The sequence below is a fragment of the Pinus tabuliformis genome, chromosome 8 (genome assembly GCF_031772625.1).
Source record: "Pinus tabuliformis cultivar Carrire ecotype Pingquan chromosome 8, CPIR1, whole genome shotgun sequence".
Lineage (NCBI taxonomy): Eukaryota > Viridiplantae > Streptophyta > Pinopsida > Pinales > Pinaceae > Pinus > Pinus tabuliformis.
In genome coordinates, this window is record NC_142294.1 from 491794330 (window position 1) to 491811130 (window position 16801).

General features: G+C 36.7%; 2 protein-coding genes across 5 annotated transcripts in view; one reads left to right on the plus strand and one right to left on the minus strand.

Moving 5' to 3' along the window:
• LOC149236222 (plant/protein (DUF810)) overlaps positions 1-16801 on the minus strand; it is a 371664-nt gene that overhangs the window by 59477 nt on the left and 295386 nt on the right. For all 4 annotated transcript variants that reach the window (XM_089372334.1, XM_089372336.1, XM_089372335.1 and 1 more), the window contains 5 exons: positions 4892-4976; positions 3713-3847; positions 3360-3466; positions 3072-3149; positions 2876-2971 (listed from right to left, as the gene is read on the minus strand). In XM_089372334.1, coding sequence (XP_089228460.1) covers positions 2876-2971; positions 3072-3149; positions 3360-3466; positions 3713-3847; positions 4892-4976 — 501 coding nt within the window. The remainder of the gene's footprint in view (positions 1-2875; positions 2972-3071; positions 3150-3359; positions 3467-3712; positions 3848-4891; positions 4977-16801) is intronic.
• On the plus strand, positions 14942-16620 carry LOC149236224 (uncharacterized). The gene is made up of 4 exons (XM_089460994.1): positions 14942-15236; positions 15341-15511; positions 15901-16091; positions 16211-16620. Exons 1-4 carry the CDS (start codon positions 14980-14982, stop codon positions 16378-16380), a joined length of 789 nt encoding a protein of 262 aa, XP_089317120.1. The 5' UTR covers positions 14942-14979; the 3' UTR covers positions 16381-16620.

Genomic DNA, 16801 nt, shown 5'->3' on the forward strand with positions numbered 1-16801 from the left:
TGAGTATAAATGCAAAAAAATATAAAAAAATATATATATATATAGCAGACGCTTCGCTTCCTAGATTTTTGGAAAATGACGCTTCTGCGCTCCCGCTTCCGCTTCCGCGCTTCCGCTTCGCTCCCGCTTCGTGCAACATTGGGCCAACCCATTGATGAGGTGCAGGTACTTGCACAGGCAACTGGCAGAGATGCAATACTTTTAGGAAGAAGCCCTCTCTAGGAGTACATAGACAAGGCTTGCAACACATCTTGCCCACTTTTGCCTATTATAGAGAGAGGGGCAAGTTTCCTCAGACAGATCTTGTTGATGGACCAGACAGAGCAGCATGAGTTGAGCATGGACCAGCGGTAGCCTAGTAGACTTGTTCCATACATAGGTGTCCATGCATTTGATTCTTTTCACAGGATAGATTGGTGGGAGATCATGAGTCGGTATCCTATTGATGGAGTATCATTCTTAGTCTGGGGCACAGTACAGCAGGAGCCCTTAGATGAGAGGGTTATTACATGTTTCAGTGGGCAGTGGGATGTGGACCGACAATTCATCAATATTTCAGTAGCACTGGCCCAGCATTAGCAGAGTGGGGTTGACCTTGGCCTATGCCAGAGGTTGGATTGGAGAGAGGTGATGAGTTGGTATTCACTTGATGGAGTAGCAACTATAGTTGGAGACATAGCACAGTCAGAGCCATGGGACTTGGGCAATGATTGGTCGTGGTGGCATTGGGATCCAGGTGGATCTACGGGTAGCAGGTTGAGTCAGAGATGGGCATGGGATCCAAGTATTGAGGGATCCAATCATGTTTGGATTGCTTGGAGGCATGATGTGGACCAGTGGTTCATATGGGATCCTAGTATCAGTTTGCAGATGCCTCTACAGTGGATAGGTGTGGATTGCTTGAGGGCAAGCAATCTTGGGGCAAGAGGATTTGTGGTGTTCCTTTCTTTGGTGTTCCTTATGGCATAGTTAGGATGGACTTTTAGAGTTGGCGGCAGACAGGTCACAAGTGCATGTTGGCATCATCGATGGGCCCAAGGGGCTTTTGGAGGGATTTTGAGGAGTTTTTATGGGGTCCCATGGCATTTTCTTGGTACATTCCATCATCCGCATAGTTTTCCTTTCGTTCCGTTGCATTCTGACAAATTTCAAAAAACAGAGTTATTAATGGGCCTGACTCAATTAATTATGCTTAAGGTGGCATTTCGGGAGGAATACTTGGTTGAACACCTTAGTGTAATAGCTTGTTCGATCGGAACGAGGAGATCTACAAGTTGGGATGGTTAGAAGTGATTTTCAGTGGCCTGAGGAGGCATGGTGGCCAATTTACCATTTCCCACATTTAAAAGAATATTTTAATTAAGGGAAATGTGCTCAATGATTAATATAATAATAAAATAGGAGCTTCTAGAGGGGTCCACCAGATCTATAAAAAGAAGAGGAGGAGGCCATTAGAGGACATTTTGGATTTGTGTTTTCTTCTTGTGGAGAGGTTTGAGAACCCGATTCTCTACTTCAGCAGTAGCCCCATGACGGAAACCCTCAGGTGACTTAGAAAGATTGGGCGAGCACCCATCTCCCCTTGGTGAATTCATCCAGAATTCACAAGAGAGCTTAGGAGTGGCAATTCAGTTCAGTTTTGGTGGAGGGCTACGGCAGCATTGGAGCAGATTCTTGAGGCCAGTTCTATCTCAGTTATATCAGTTTTTTTGGCATGTAAAACACCAGTTTATATATTATAAATAAAGCCGAGATTTCCTTCTGCTCATTATTGTTATTTGTAGTTCTATGTTGTTAAATTTTACATGGAAATTTTCTATTTATAAATGGAAATTTTATCTGAAGTATTTCTGAGTTAAAATTTCAAGAAAACCCCAAAGTTTTGCATTTGGAATATTACAAAATACATTAATGGGAGCCATATGTAAGTCAGCCACATACATGTACCACTTTCTTAAGTCTGATCATCTCTCAATACAACATATATAGCACTCTGATACATTTATCATGGTTTGAACAGCTAACCCTCACATTATAATCGTATTTCTCACATGTCACACTAACTTAACATAATGTTTACTTTCATATGATGTGGGATCTTAGTGTTTGTTCCACCACAAAACTAAGTGTTCCTTTTGACTATTGAGCAAGCTTTTGCTCTCGTCACGCTGCAATTAGAAGAATGCTTTAGTTCTTACCTTAATCCATCTTGGTTCATATCAGATTGGGGCATACAGTATTTAGTTAATCCAAAGAGGAAAAATCATCTCGAGTAATGCCCTAGAGTCCAAGGTCAAACACCACAAGAAGGATAACAAAATGATAATATATACCTTAACGATAAGATCCTAGTACTTAGAATCTAAATCATACTTATAATATTTATCAATAACAAGGTAATAAGGTGTAGCATATATTAGAAGGTATAAGAATAACTCTCGACACTATAACAGTAACTTCCTGTCTATTAACCACTTATGCACTGCATATGAACCAGGCGAATGCACTCTCACTAATAAATTGCTGCAGACTGTATCTGTTTCTATGTATTGTTTCTAAAATAATAATGGACACACTTGTCACTGTGTACTTGACTGGTTGGTCACGCAAGGGTGGTGATATATCCTATAGCAGGGTTGAGTTCCCTCCAATAGTGCGACATGTTTAGCCACCTGAAAATCTGGGTGCCTTCATGGCCATGTAATCAGGGAGGCATGGCGATGGACAGTTCCCATCCTTCGTGATAATGGATTTCCACTTCAGTGTTGATTGAATGGCACCAAACGTTACATAGGAAGCATCTTAAGAATTTCCTTTTCAATAATCAGCAGATGAAATGCACATTTTGATTCTTTGTATAAAACTACCTACATACCTTCAAAAGTTGCAAATCTTCTTCCACTAATTTAGCATCACTTTGGGAGAAAACTCGTGAAGGCCCTCCATCCAGTAACACCCTTACCAGGCCATCCTGAAGTAAGAAGACACATTCTTGAAGAATGAATATTCAATGAAAACAAACACTATGATTTAAAGAAAGTGACAAAATAAAGATCTGTCCATGTACAAACCAATGATGCTTGGAGAAGCCCTATAACAACTCTATCTCTCAATGGATCCACAATAACATCACACAGTTCTACCAGCACCTGCGGTAAACATCAGCATGCCTCACAATTCCTTGAGAGGACTGAAACAGGCAAAGCCAGAATAATTCAACCAAAAAAAATAAAAAATAAAAATTCCTTGGTCATACCGATTTACAGACTTTCATTTGCCAAAGAATCGGGAAATCACAGTGCTCATTTATAGACAAAAAAATATATGAAGAACACTAAAGCAATAGAAAGACACCCTACCGAATCAAGGCCTTGAAGCACCATATCCATCCGTGCTTGTGAGACACTGTTTTTGTACAAACCATCGATAAAAGATTCCCTCATATCCCAAAAGATTATTTTTATGCCTGAAAACACAAAAATGAACATGATGATGCAAAGCTCCCAACTATATCCTTTCTGTCGTAAAATAAGAGTAACAAGATTCAAAATAAACAAAAGAAAAGGGCATTCCCTGATGGAAATACATGCTAGTATAGGCATGTTGACATAAACCATACAAAAGAAGATAATATATTTTTGAAAACGAGCAAGGATCTCACTAGATAGTTTTTTAAATTACTATGAAAAAAACACATTACAAATAGAGTTACCTGTGAACTCGCATATTCTATCAATGGCTGCATTAACAGCTTTTCTGGTGCCATCAAAAGCTGTTGAAAGTACATCCATTGGTCTGTTAGCAGTAACACGCCTCGGCTTGAGATCACTGTCGACTGAGCTTCGCCCTAGTTACCATATGAAGAACAAATAGACTTTGAGTGAAAGGATATGATAGAAATAATGCAATTAGCATTTTTGTTGCTTAGCACTTGCATTCCAACTCTTATTTGCTCTACATTTATGCACATATGATATAGGTTAGCAGACAATAATAATATTGTTATCTTCACTGTGAGCACCATGTCATGGGATGATATGTTATATGTTAAAATATACTGCTACTGCAAGCAATGAGAAGCATGCCACTATAAAATGCCAACAGACCTAACCACATATTGTTCTATTAATGATCACACAGAAGTGGATAGCAATAACCAGATATTTCATGTAATTACTATGATGTATGACTAACAAGATAGCTGATGTTGCTTAATTTCCACATCTGTGAGGATGCATCTCTTTCAGATTTTGCAGGACAAAATCAACTTTTTAGTTGTTGTCTTGGCACCACCCCTGAGAAACTATATATAGATAACCCATTCTTCTATAATTGGATGGAGCTGCTTGACACACTCTCTTGACTGCTTGTCGTATACATGTATTTTACCAGTCCCATTGGAAACAAGTTACCCTTGATATTATTAAATTTCATTCTTTCTTTGTTCTTGCCATAATAATGATTATATGAAGACTATATTAGCCTAAAATTTCTGACAAAAGTCCATTTTTCAATCGTCCTTTACAGAAAGCTTCCTACCTTGATTCTAAACATAAAGGTATAAAGAAAGATGAGCAAACAAGAAGACAATGTGGTTGCCTAGGACAATGAAATAATCCCAAGGGTGCAACGAGGAATACCCTAAACCAGATCAGCTTACAGAATGAGGGCTCCCTTCTGTGATGACATCATAAAAGATATGGCAGTTGGACAACAGTCAGGGTACGAAATTTATAGGCCCACTTGGTTAGCTCCATTCAGGCATTAGACTCTGGGTCAGACACTAGGGCTATAAAAGAATGCTAGCCATAAAAATAATAGATATTGCATTTGCTCAAGTATAGGGAAACAATGTGAACAAAAAGTAATGGCTTCGAGAGATTAAAATCACCTGCCATAACATTTTCCTGAGGTCTCTTTTGTGCCCAGCGTTCTCGAATGCTATCCTCCAGCACATTCAGATGGAAAATGGCATACTACACATTGAGAAGGACATCTGTTAGACACATTTTGAAATTTGAAGTTTCAGTTACATTGAGAGATGGACAAAGTGCATATACAAAAGTCAATGAACAATAATACCAGTTATCTAATATGCATCCATACATCAATGTATCTCTCAGCTTACCTATTCCCCTTGCAAAAGAAATATTTTCCTTGTATCATTATATCAATCACATTATATCTAGCCACGTCCAACAGAAGATATTTAGGAAGATATAAGCTACTTAGTGAAATACAAGGCTAATGGTAGTACTTACATCAAATCTAACAGATTTGTCTAATCCAAAGGCCATTTCCACTCTCTACTATGCTCCTACCGTTCAGCCTACATGGCCTTTCACTAATATAAAGGTCAAAAAGATTTTTGAGCTGTTTCTAGAAAACTGCCATCTTCTTGGTCAAGGAAGCCACATAAAGAAATTAAGCACAAGGAATAAGTACCAATCAATAAAATTAAATAGTAATTCAGTATAACCAGAGGATAAGATCTTTATTGACCCCAACAAGCAATTAATCACAATATACATGACACCTGATCAGGATTTTGTTTGTAATTGGTTACTGGGATTTTTAGAACAATTACTGCAGCATGCTTCCAAGTCTTATGGTAGAAGTAGATTGTAGTGTGTCTTCTTCCCTTGCTATTTGTTGATATTTGGGGTAGCTATGGGATGGATTTCCCATGAGAAACCCATCTACCCCAAAAGAAGCCCATCATACCCCAAAGGTGAATTCAAATTGATAAAGAAATATTATTATTAATGTCCCACAAATCAACATGGGCAAGCAATCATTAAAGACAAAAAATATATCCAATATTACTTTGAGTGAAATTTGAATATAAGAATTTCCCTCCAATATTTGCAAGTCGGCTCAAGTCAGCCTCACATGCAAAGGACCTCATTGGCACCAAAACGCACCCCATTGATTTGTATAAATAAAGATCCTATGGCTCATTTGGTTCATCGCATCATTGAAATGAATGATTTGTAGTGGCTCGTTGTAGCTAACACTCTAACCCACATCTCTATGGCTCGCTATTATTATATGGTTCACATTATTTATGAGGATCGTTATTTATTTCTGAGTGTGTAACAACCACTAGTCGTATACTCAGCGAAAATATTAAAATACTTCGTAGACAAATACATCCATCGTAGGATAGTAAGGGTAAATTGTATATTATATAAAGAATTAATGTCGGATGATTACAATTGAGAATGAGGGTCTTGTATATATAGCTAGGTAAATACCCTTTCACGAATAGGCATGTCTCTAATACATGCCTTTTCATTATTAACTAACTAGCCATTAGTTAATTTAGTTATTATTTATTATTATATTTATATTATTATGATTATTATTTATTATCTATTTTTACATAATTTATGTTCATAACATTGCCTTCTCCTTCAAAAAGCTTTGTCCTCAAAGCTTATTGATGAAGGATCGGATCTCTTCTTCCGTTTGGAATATCTTCTTGTTTTTGAGCTTTTATCTTTGTTGATACAAGACGATATGATGTTCAAGTGATAGACAGAATTGTCATACTGAAAACAAATCAGACAATCCTAGATTAATCTAATGGGGAATCTTCTGATCCTTGGAGATGTGTGGTGAATAGTTAGTGTATGACCGGATTGAACTCACTTCAATATTCTTCAAAACATAAGTTTGTTTATGTTCTGCATGATATAGATTTGTAGATTGATTAAGGTGTCTACTCTTGTGATTCGGATGTAGATAAGGATTTTTTCTTGTTTGAACTTCTTTAAACGTTTTTATGGCAGTTTCCTGATTTCCATTAGGCATTATTGTTGTTGACTTAACAATTGAATCCTTATTTGGTGTCTCCTCTATTTGAACGAAAAACTCTGAGTATGTTTTTACTTCAATAGGGTTTGAATTTGCCTGAACTACGAGATTAGTGGTATTGATGTTTGTTTCTTTAGTTTGGACTGTTACATCTGGAGATTTTGATGCTTCCTTTGTGACAAGTTCTTTGAACCTATTCGTCAAATATTTCTTTTCGTTCTTAACTTTTTTAATATGTTTGAGCAGATTTTGATTATGATTTTTGAGACGTAAGCATTCCTCATTCTTTAAGTCAACTTTATTTTGGCCTTCACGCTTCTCGTAATTTTAAACACTTGATTTGTTCTAGTAATGTTTGGTAAAGGTTCTTTAAACGTAAATTTTCTTCTTCTTGTTCTAATAAACGCTTCTTGAGTTCCTTATTTGATGATTTAGCTTTCTTGACTTGTTCGAGTAGTTTCTCTTGGTGAACTCTAAGGCGCGAAATTTCTTTGTCTTTGCTGCAAATGACTTCTTCAAGCTCTTTTCGCTTCTTTGATATCGTTTTTTTATTACCTTGAAACATCAAGTCTGAGATATCCTTAATGTCTTCTAATGAAGATTTTATTGATTTTGATTTACTTGTTATGTCTCGAAACATGACCATCTTCCCTTTATAAGGAAACGTCAAAACTTGTTTCTCTATGTTTAACATGAACGTACCCAACTCATTAAACCAAGGTTGACCAAGTATGATGTCAGTATTTTTATTCGTCCTTACAATATGAAATTGAGATGTGTATTCATAGTGACCTATTGTCACGTGTAGATCACTAATTTTATACTCCTTTTGGTCAAAAATATTTTTCCTTACACCATTGCTTAGCTCTGGAATTAATAGTTGATTTGCCAAGTTAATGTTGACATAATTTTTATCATTGCTTGGGCTGATGGTGGCATTAACTTCTCTTCCTTGGATTCTTCCTTTTAATGTAATTACTCCGTGATCTATAACTAAAAGACCATTATAGGAAAAAAATTCTTCCTTCGTCATTTTAGAATTGAGCTCCATCATTCTTTTCAATGATTGATCCCATTTGTTTTGTCGAGTACTTCAAGGCCCTTTAAAAGTGCCTGTTTAATATATATATATATCTAGATATATATATATATATATATATATATATATATATATATATATATATTCTTCAAAACTCTTTTAATCCAATTTCCTATTATCCTTAATATTTCAAAACTCCTTTGTATTCTTTTTATATAATTCTACTTACGCTTTTTTTCCTTTTGTACTTTAAAAAGAATATTTAAATATTGTTTCAATTGGCTTCTTTTAAATATCTTATTGTCCTTTGTATTTATTTTTTAAATTTCATATAACTCTTTAAACTTTAATTCAACTTCACTTTAACGTAAACTCTTAACTGATATTTTCTCCTTATGTAACCTTTTATAATAATACCCGCTTTGTACTTATATATATTTTCAATAATTTTATGACTTGAACTTTTCTTTAAATACCCCTTTATAATATAATACTTCTCTTTATATATCTTTTATTTATAATATTTTCTTTTTCTTTTTGAAAAGTTACAACCCTAGTGAAACGTGGCTATTCACCTCTTTGGGGTATAATATAAAATATATGTTCACTTATGTACTTTTGACTCAGTTAATGTTCTCCACATAAAAAGTAAAACTTACCATTCACATAAAGAGATTTTGTATTCCTTTTGTTTGTCTTTTACTTTTAAATACCATGGGCAATTACCATGGGTTTCTAAAACCTAGGTTAACGTTCTCCACGTAAAACTAAAACTTACCATTCACATGAAGAGATTTTGTATTCCTTTTGTTTTTCTTTTACTTTTAAAATACTATGGGCAATTACCATGGGTTTCTAAAACCTCCATTAATGTTCTCCACGTAAAAAGTAAAAGTTACCATTCACATAAAGAGATTTTGTATTCCTTTGTTTTTCTTTTACTTTTAAAATACCATGGGGAATTACCATGGGTTTCTAAAACCATGGGCTTGTAAATCAAGATATTATTATCTACTCTTCCTTCTCTTACGTATAGTTTTAAATATATTTGGAAAGATTCCCTCTTATCTTTATCATGCACTTTTTATCAATAATGTAGAACATTTTTATATATATGAATGTTCTCCTTCAAAATTTACATCAGACTATATTTATTTATTTATTTTTTAAATCTTTTTCTTTAATCTTTATATTTACTTATTTTATTTTCTTTTTTCTTTTTTCTTTTTTTGAATTTGATTTTTTTCTATATTTTTAGTACTCTTTTTTTTTTACTCTCTCTCTCTCTCTCTCTCTCTCTCTCTCTCTATATATATATATATATATATATACTATTGAATGGCCAAATGCTTGATAGCGAAATGGAGAAACTCCAAATTCTTGTAGTGAAATGCTTCAACGACAACAATGTTGATGAATTTGATGGTCAAGACCTGGATCGGAGAACACGGCTCTATGCAGCGGTTGAGCAACCAGAGGATCAAATAGCTCTGATACCAATGTAACGACCATTAGTCGTATACGCAACAAAAATATTTAAATATTTCGTAGACAAATACATCCATCGTGGGATAGTAAGTGTAAATTGTATATTATATAAAGAATTGATGTAGGATGATTACAATTAATGAGAGTCTTGTATATATATAGCCAGGTAAGTACCCTTTCACGAACATGCATGTCTCTAAAACATGCCTTTTCATTGTTAACTAACTAACCATTAGTTCATTTACTTTTTATTTATTATTATATTTATATTATTATGATTATTATTTATTATCTATTTTACATAATTTATGTTCACAACAGAGTGGCTTGAATATCATTTCTTATGGATCGTTACTTTTACGGTCACTCGCATCTTGCCCACAGATCTTCTATAGCTCGCATTCTATGTGATAGTGGCCCACATATTCTCTACAATAACATCCTCTGGATCAATCATTCAAATCTAGTTCTTTGTGGCACGTAATTTCTACACAGTGGCTCAGATCAATGGCTTGGATCTAGTTCTCTGTGGCACACAATTTCTTTACAATGGCTTAGATCAATGTGTTGTGCGTTAATTTTCCTGTTCATCGCATCAGCAGTGGCATCACAACTCTTACAATGGCATTGCATCAACAGTGGCATGGCATCTCTTATACAGTGGCATCATTATACATACAATAGCTAACTTATACAGTGGCTTGATTACATACCCCTAAGGCTCGCATATAGTAATTTTAATAGCTTGACTTTTGTATCCTTGTGTGGCTCAACTTTTGTATTTTTGTGGCTTGACTATGATCGACTTCACCTATGTGGCTCAATGGATTTTTATCTCTATGGCTTGCAACCTTGCAATATTTGCGACCTATCGATGATTATATATATAATATTTGGGGAAGAACTTCATATAATGATTATATAATATTGTTTGGATATGACAATGGAGAATGATGACAGTGACCCATAACAGTTAATATATGAATGTAACCTTTATGCATGAGAGTGATCTTGGTATGATAGTGATCAATGTATGGTGGTGACCTTGAGAATCCCTTATAATAGTGATTTAGATATATGACTATGTCAGTACCCTTGATCTTCATGACAGTATGTGACAGAACTTCACGACAACGCTCTTTGATATGTCACAATAATTTTCGTGACAGTGCCTTTGATACATGACAAAGATCTATATGACAGTGACCTTGTTACATAATAATGACATTGATAAATGACAATGATAGTGACCTTGATATAGCAATGGCACTTTGATGTATGGCAGTATATCTCTGATATGTCAGCGATTATGACAATATGATATGGCTTGTTGTTGGATTGGCCCTAGTTGGTCTAATGTGGTTGATGTCTCATGATATTTGTACTTTGTATCTCAACTAAACATTTGATGAATATGTAAGAAGAATTTGGTTGGGTTTCACCCCTTATGGGGTTTTACCGTGGTCTCTGAATTAAATCTTGGTGTCTCTATTGCACATGATTTTCTTTTACTGTTCTTTACTATTTCGTTGCTTTGTTGATGTTATTGTACTCTCTACATAATTGATAATGATCAAATGATGCTATGGGGTGAATGTTATATGAAAATGTTGAAAAAGTTTAAAATTGCAGTTATCTACAACTGAAAATAATCTAGCCCTATAAAAATTAACATGGTATTAGAGCCAAGTTGAAGAAAAGTCATTGAAGATCACCCCTATGAAGACATGTGTGATGAAGTTCATGATCAAATCATAGTGAAAGGGATGAAGATGGCTGAGAACTAAAAGAATGCTAGGGTTTGAAGGAAACCCTAGGGAGACCTTTTCTTTTTGTAAATAGAAGCTAGGGTTTGGGAGAAACCTTAGGAGTGGCCTTGATATGGAAAAGAACTGGTGTTGATTTGGGGTAGCAACGGATGTGCTCTAGCCATGAAAATTGGTGGAGAGGCTAAAGCACATGAGATCTCCAAGACCCAGAAAGGGTTTGGGCATATTCTAACCGGTTTGGGAGATATTAAAATAATTAATATTTTTAATGGAGTTCCTAAGTCTAAACTTAGGAAAAATAAAAATATTAACGGGTATCAGAATAAATTTGGGTTAGAATGTTCCAAAGGATAAGGATCAAGCCAAATCTAATATTAGCCATTAATTAGAGATTTAATCTCAACCATTGAAGGACCAACAAGAAAAGTATAAGAGGAGGCTTGAGGGTCAGTTGGAGAACACACCAGAGTGATCAGTCATTCATTTTGCTAGAGCGGGGTTGCTAATCAAAGTTAAATCAATGATCAGCAGTGAGGGGCAATGAGTACGAGGCAGAGAGGCAGAGACAATACTAGGAGACTAGCACAGAAGCAGAGAGAGCAAGAGAAGCAGCCTGTCCAGGCTACGCAGAGCCTAGCAGAGGGACTGTAGCATCCACGCAGAGGCTGTTGGAGTGAAGCAGAGGATCCCAGAGTCTGCGCAGTGCCTCAAAGGGCTAACGCAGAGGGTCCTGGGGCTGACGCAGGTCAGCAGGAGGCTAACGCAGTAGCCAGGAGGGCAGCGCTGAGCTTCAGTAGTGCCGGAGAGGGTTTTGTGGGACAAGTTTTCTAAATACCTGTTTCTAAATATAGAGGTATTGTTGTCATGTATTTTTCTTTGTTGGGTGAGCCGGTTAGGCACCCAGTTGTACTCAAATAGACTGCATAATAATATAACCCTCAGAATAGCTACATCGGTTTTCCCGCATTGGGTTTTTCAGGGGACAATTGTCCAAAAATAACGGTGTCACATGTGGGCTCGTTTTCCTTCAGTTGTTGATCTGTAGATGTTGTGACTGTATTGTGTTTATTTCGGTATTTAAATGTATTAAACAGTGAAACAGGACTCGCCGATTCTGGCGATTAATCGCGAGTATGAATCGGCTCGTTGGCAAAAAGATCCGGTTCGAAACTTTTCGAGTCAACTCGCATTGACCGAGTTTAACTCGTGGTCAACGCGAGTTTGAATCGCGATTCCTGCGATTTACGCGACTCTACCCTTTTTTTGGCGAGTCCCGCCAATTTTGCATAGGGTTTCGGCTCCGGTTTGTGACTGACGCGTTTATAACGTGCGTCGTGAACGGTTTAACGGGCGTAACTGGTGTTTCTGGCATCTGCGGCAAGGATATTCTGGTGATACCGTGATTCACAGTCCCGACTCCGTCTTCAGTCGACAGACTCGACACTCGACACCGCAGCGTTCGAAGCCGCAGAGCAGCATTCGAAGCCGCAGAGCAGCATTCGAAGTCGCAGAGCCTGCGTGAGACGGTGAGCCTGCGTGAGACGGTTAGCAACTTAGCACTTGTTTCGGGTTTCCTATATCATGAACCACGTCTTACTCGGGTTTATTTACACTTGTTTCGGGTTTCCTATATCATGAACCGTGTTTTTCCACATATCGTATGGTTCATTTCTGTCGTTATTGGTATGTAAACTGTTTTCTTGATAGGCATTAACCCAAGGATGTTCTTAATGGCTTCCATCTTTCTGTTGATTGGATGAAAGGTCACTATCTCGACTTTCAACCAAAGGATTTCTTCTTTTTAGTCATTTTTCTTCCTATTAAATCTTTTCTCATGTGCTGACAGTTAAAAAATCAGTTGATCTTTTTCCTCAACATTTAAAATATGGACTTCTAGGTAATGCCACAATTTGAGTAATGTTTTAGGATTAATCATAACTTGGAAATCATGTCGAATGCATGATTTTCAGTCTTCTTTCCAGCTGATAATTGGTAACAGTAACCTCTATGGTTCATATTACTTATGGCAATGTATGGCATGCAGTTGCACCTTATCAATATGGTGTCGGCTTACCTCCTCTTCATTAGAGTCAGGATCCATCTCTCCATGATAAGAACTAAAATCCATGCTCATGCTCTCTAAGCTCTTCAGAGCCTGCCATTTTTTGTTTAGCTTGGTTTTTGTTTGGCATCGGCAGTAAGGATTGGAGTGTTTACTGCTGCTGCAAGACTCAAGTTTGGAGTGTCTATTTCCTCACGATGACATAGTCCATCCGAGTCTCCAGAGCAGCATGCTCCCACATGTTGTTCTTCTGAGTGAAATATGTTGTTCATAAAGCACTGTGTGACAAAAAGATTCAAGAGTGAATGCTAGCTTGACTAGCGAAGAAAATCTTATACTGTTTCCAGAGGTCTCACTGCAATTTTTAATTGTTGTACAGATTTGATAAGAATTTTATCAGATTTACAATTCTGATTTCTGAACTTTCAACACTGTTTTCAAAATATTGTCTTTTCAGATTAACATGACCTGTGCTTTACCAGAAAAAGAGATATTATGTCACTGACATCTGTCTTACTCTTCATTTAATTTTTTAAATTTCTAGCATATTTTAAATTTTTGGATAATTTTTAAATTTGATTTTTTGTTGTCTTTCACAGGAGCCACAAATTAAATAGAAGCCAGACTCCAAATCTTAACAGAAGCCACAAATTAAACACAAGTTCAAAGCAACAACAATGCCGAGAGAGAAGGACTTTGCTTGGGCTTATTGTGACAGGATTCCCGGAGACCCCAGGCTCCTTTGTAAATTTTGCAAAACAAAATGTAGTGGAGGCATTTATAGATTCAAGTTCCACCTTGCACAAATACCTGGCCATGATATAGGTATTTGCGGCAAGGTTGACGACAATGTCAAACACCAAGTAGCCTTGGCCCTTGAGATGTTAGAGCAGCATAATGCCAAGAAAGCAAAGCAAAATGCTGAAATAGGAACTGTTGGAGTTGAACTTGATGCTTTTTCTGCCACTAGCCCCATGTCACCTCAATCTGTTGAATCCTCAATGCCATTCCCAAGTTTTCCACACATGCCTCCAAGGCCAAGTCAAACTCAAAGCCATGCGAATCCTTCAACTCCTTCCTTCAACACTGGAGGTGGAAACAGAAACACCTTTTTTGCTCCCCGCACAAAACCCGGTTCCCAACCTACCTTGAATGGCACTGGTTGGAAAAAAAATATCCATAGTCAGGCAAGGAAGGCCATTGCTAACTTTTGGTACTATTCTGACATACCTTTCCACTGTGCCAGAAGTCCTTATTGGCAAGCTATGATTGATGCAATTGCTGCTGCAGGTCCAGGGTTCAAAGCCCCTACATCAGAGAGCCTTAGGACATATATGTTGTTAGAGAGTGTTGAAGATGTCATGCTTGTGCTAGCTGAGTTTCGTTCATCATGGGTAGAAACAGGGTGCACCATCATGAGTGATGGATGGACAGATCAGAGGAATAGAACTTTAATAAATTTCCTTGTATCTTGTCCCGCAGGCACAATGTTTCTCAAGTCAGTGGATGCTTCAGATAAGGTTAAGACTGCCCAACTTATCTGTGAAATGATGGAGGAAGTCGTTCAAGAAGTGGGAGAAGAACATGTTGTACAAATTGTCACCGATAATGCAGCGAATTATATGGCTGCTGGTAGACTTTTTGAGATGAGGCACCCCACTATTTTTTGGACCTCTTGTGCTGCCCATTGCATAGATTTAATGCTTGAGGACATTGGTAAGCGTCATTGGATACATGAGGTTGTGGAGAAGGCAAAATCCATAACCAAATACCTATACAACCACACTATTGTCCTAAACACTATGAGAATATACACTGAAGGTAAAGAAATTGTTCGACTTGCAGTGACTAGATTTGCAACAAATTTCATATCTTTGCAATCTGTGGTTGAGCAAAAGATAAATCTGAAGAGGATGTTCTTGGGACCTGAGTGGATGGGATCTAAACATTCCAAGACCACTGAAGGCATCGAAATTGCTGCACTTGTGTTTAATGATGGCTTCTGGAAAGATGCTGAAGAGATTATTGCTGTGACGGAGTCCCTTGTTAGAGTTCTCAGGTACTTTTAGTCTTTTAACTTTTTCATTTTTTAAATTTCATTTCAAGCTTCTTTTTATTTACAATGTTTCATATTTCTTTAAATTTGAATGCTTGAACTTTCAGGATGGTTGATGGTGACAAACCCGCTATGGGTTACATTTATGAGGCGATGGATCTCGCAAAGGAGGCCATCAAAAGAAGATATGGGGATGATGAGACAAAGTATATGCCTCTTTGGGACATTATAGATGCACGTTGGGATAGGCAATTGCATTCCCCCTTACATGCTGCTGGGTACTTCTTAAACCCACAATATTTTTATGATAAGAGCAAATTTAATGAGGATGGGGAGGTTGGCAGAGGACTTATGACATGCTTGGAAAGGTGCTTCCCTGATCCAGAACAACAAAGTCGTGTCTTTTCCCAACTACAAGATTATAGGGCACCATCTAAATTGTTTGCCTATACCAGTGCTATAAGACAAAGGTCAAAGATGTTGCCAGGTACCCAGCTTGAAGGCTTCATCAATTCATTAAATTTGTTTAAACTTTATTTTGTATGTTAAATGTTTTATTAAATTTTCTTTTCTTTTTAAGTTTTTACTATTTACTAATTTGGTACTTCTAGTCTTCTACTCACACCCCCTACCACTTGCTAGGTCTTTGGTGGAAAAAATTTGGTAGTGATACGCCAGATTTGAAGAGATTTGCCATTCGAATCTTAAACCAAGCATGCAGTGCTTCAGGTTGTGAACGCAACTGGAGCATGTTTGAGAAAATACATTCTAAGAAGCGCAACCGATTGACACAAAAGCGCTTGAATGACCTTGTATTTGTCCATTACAATCTACGACTTCGCAACAAACAAATACAAGGTGAGATTCGAGAACTTGAATTTGAAGGTTTCATAATCTAGTTCGTACTTTAAAAGTTTAAAGTTCAAACTTCAAAGTGAAATTTTAATTCACATTTCAATGTCTCATGATAATGATAGGTATTGATCATTCACCAATCGACCTTGAAGAGTTAGATTTGCAAGCTACAAATGCGGCAGAATGGGTTCAATTAGATGAGCCTCCTCTTTTCAGCCTTCATGACTTGGAGAACTTTGAGAGTCAAGCAAGCGAAGGAGTGGGAGGAATCGCTTCTAGTTCTCACTCTTAAGAGTCTTAGACTCTTAGTTGCTGATTTTTTTCTGATTAGTATGCAGTTTTTAACTTTTTTGTAAACTTTTAGAAGCATATGCTTCTAAGGACTCAAGACTCAGTGCTTTGGATCATGTGTGGACTCATAACATATATGAGATACTTATTTATTCATGATATTTTGGACATCTATTGATATTATGCATTGTTTGGACATACCTTTACCCAATATTAATGAAAAATGGTTTTTTTAATTCAATATATGTGTATATTTTTATTTAATGAATTTGCCGATTTTTTCCCAATCCGATTAAAACTCTTCGCTCTTTTGCCTCGCCGATTTATTGCCGATTCCGAGTCTGGTAACATTGGTATTAAATAACTTGTTCGAATTTAAACAAGTAGAAGAAATAAACCAGCAGAATACAGATTAATTTCCT

Bases quoted from the DNA above. Each gene is read 5' to 3' on its own strand.
- LOC149236224 (XM_089460994.1), top strand. From the start codon at position 14,980: ATGAGAATATACACTGAAGGTAAAGAAATTGTTCGACTTGCAGTGACT. The intron at 15,512-15,900 runs GTACTTCTTAAA...AAAATTTGGTAG, and splicing joins TCCCCCTTACATGCTGCTGG to TGATACGCCAGATTTGAAGA. The intron at 16,092-16,210 runs GTGAGATTCGAG...TGATAATGATAG, and splicing joins TCGCAACAAACAAATACAAG to GTATTGATCATTCACCAATC.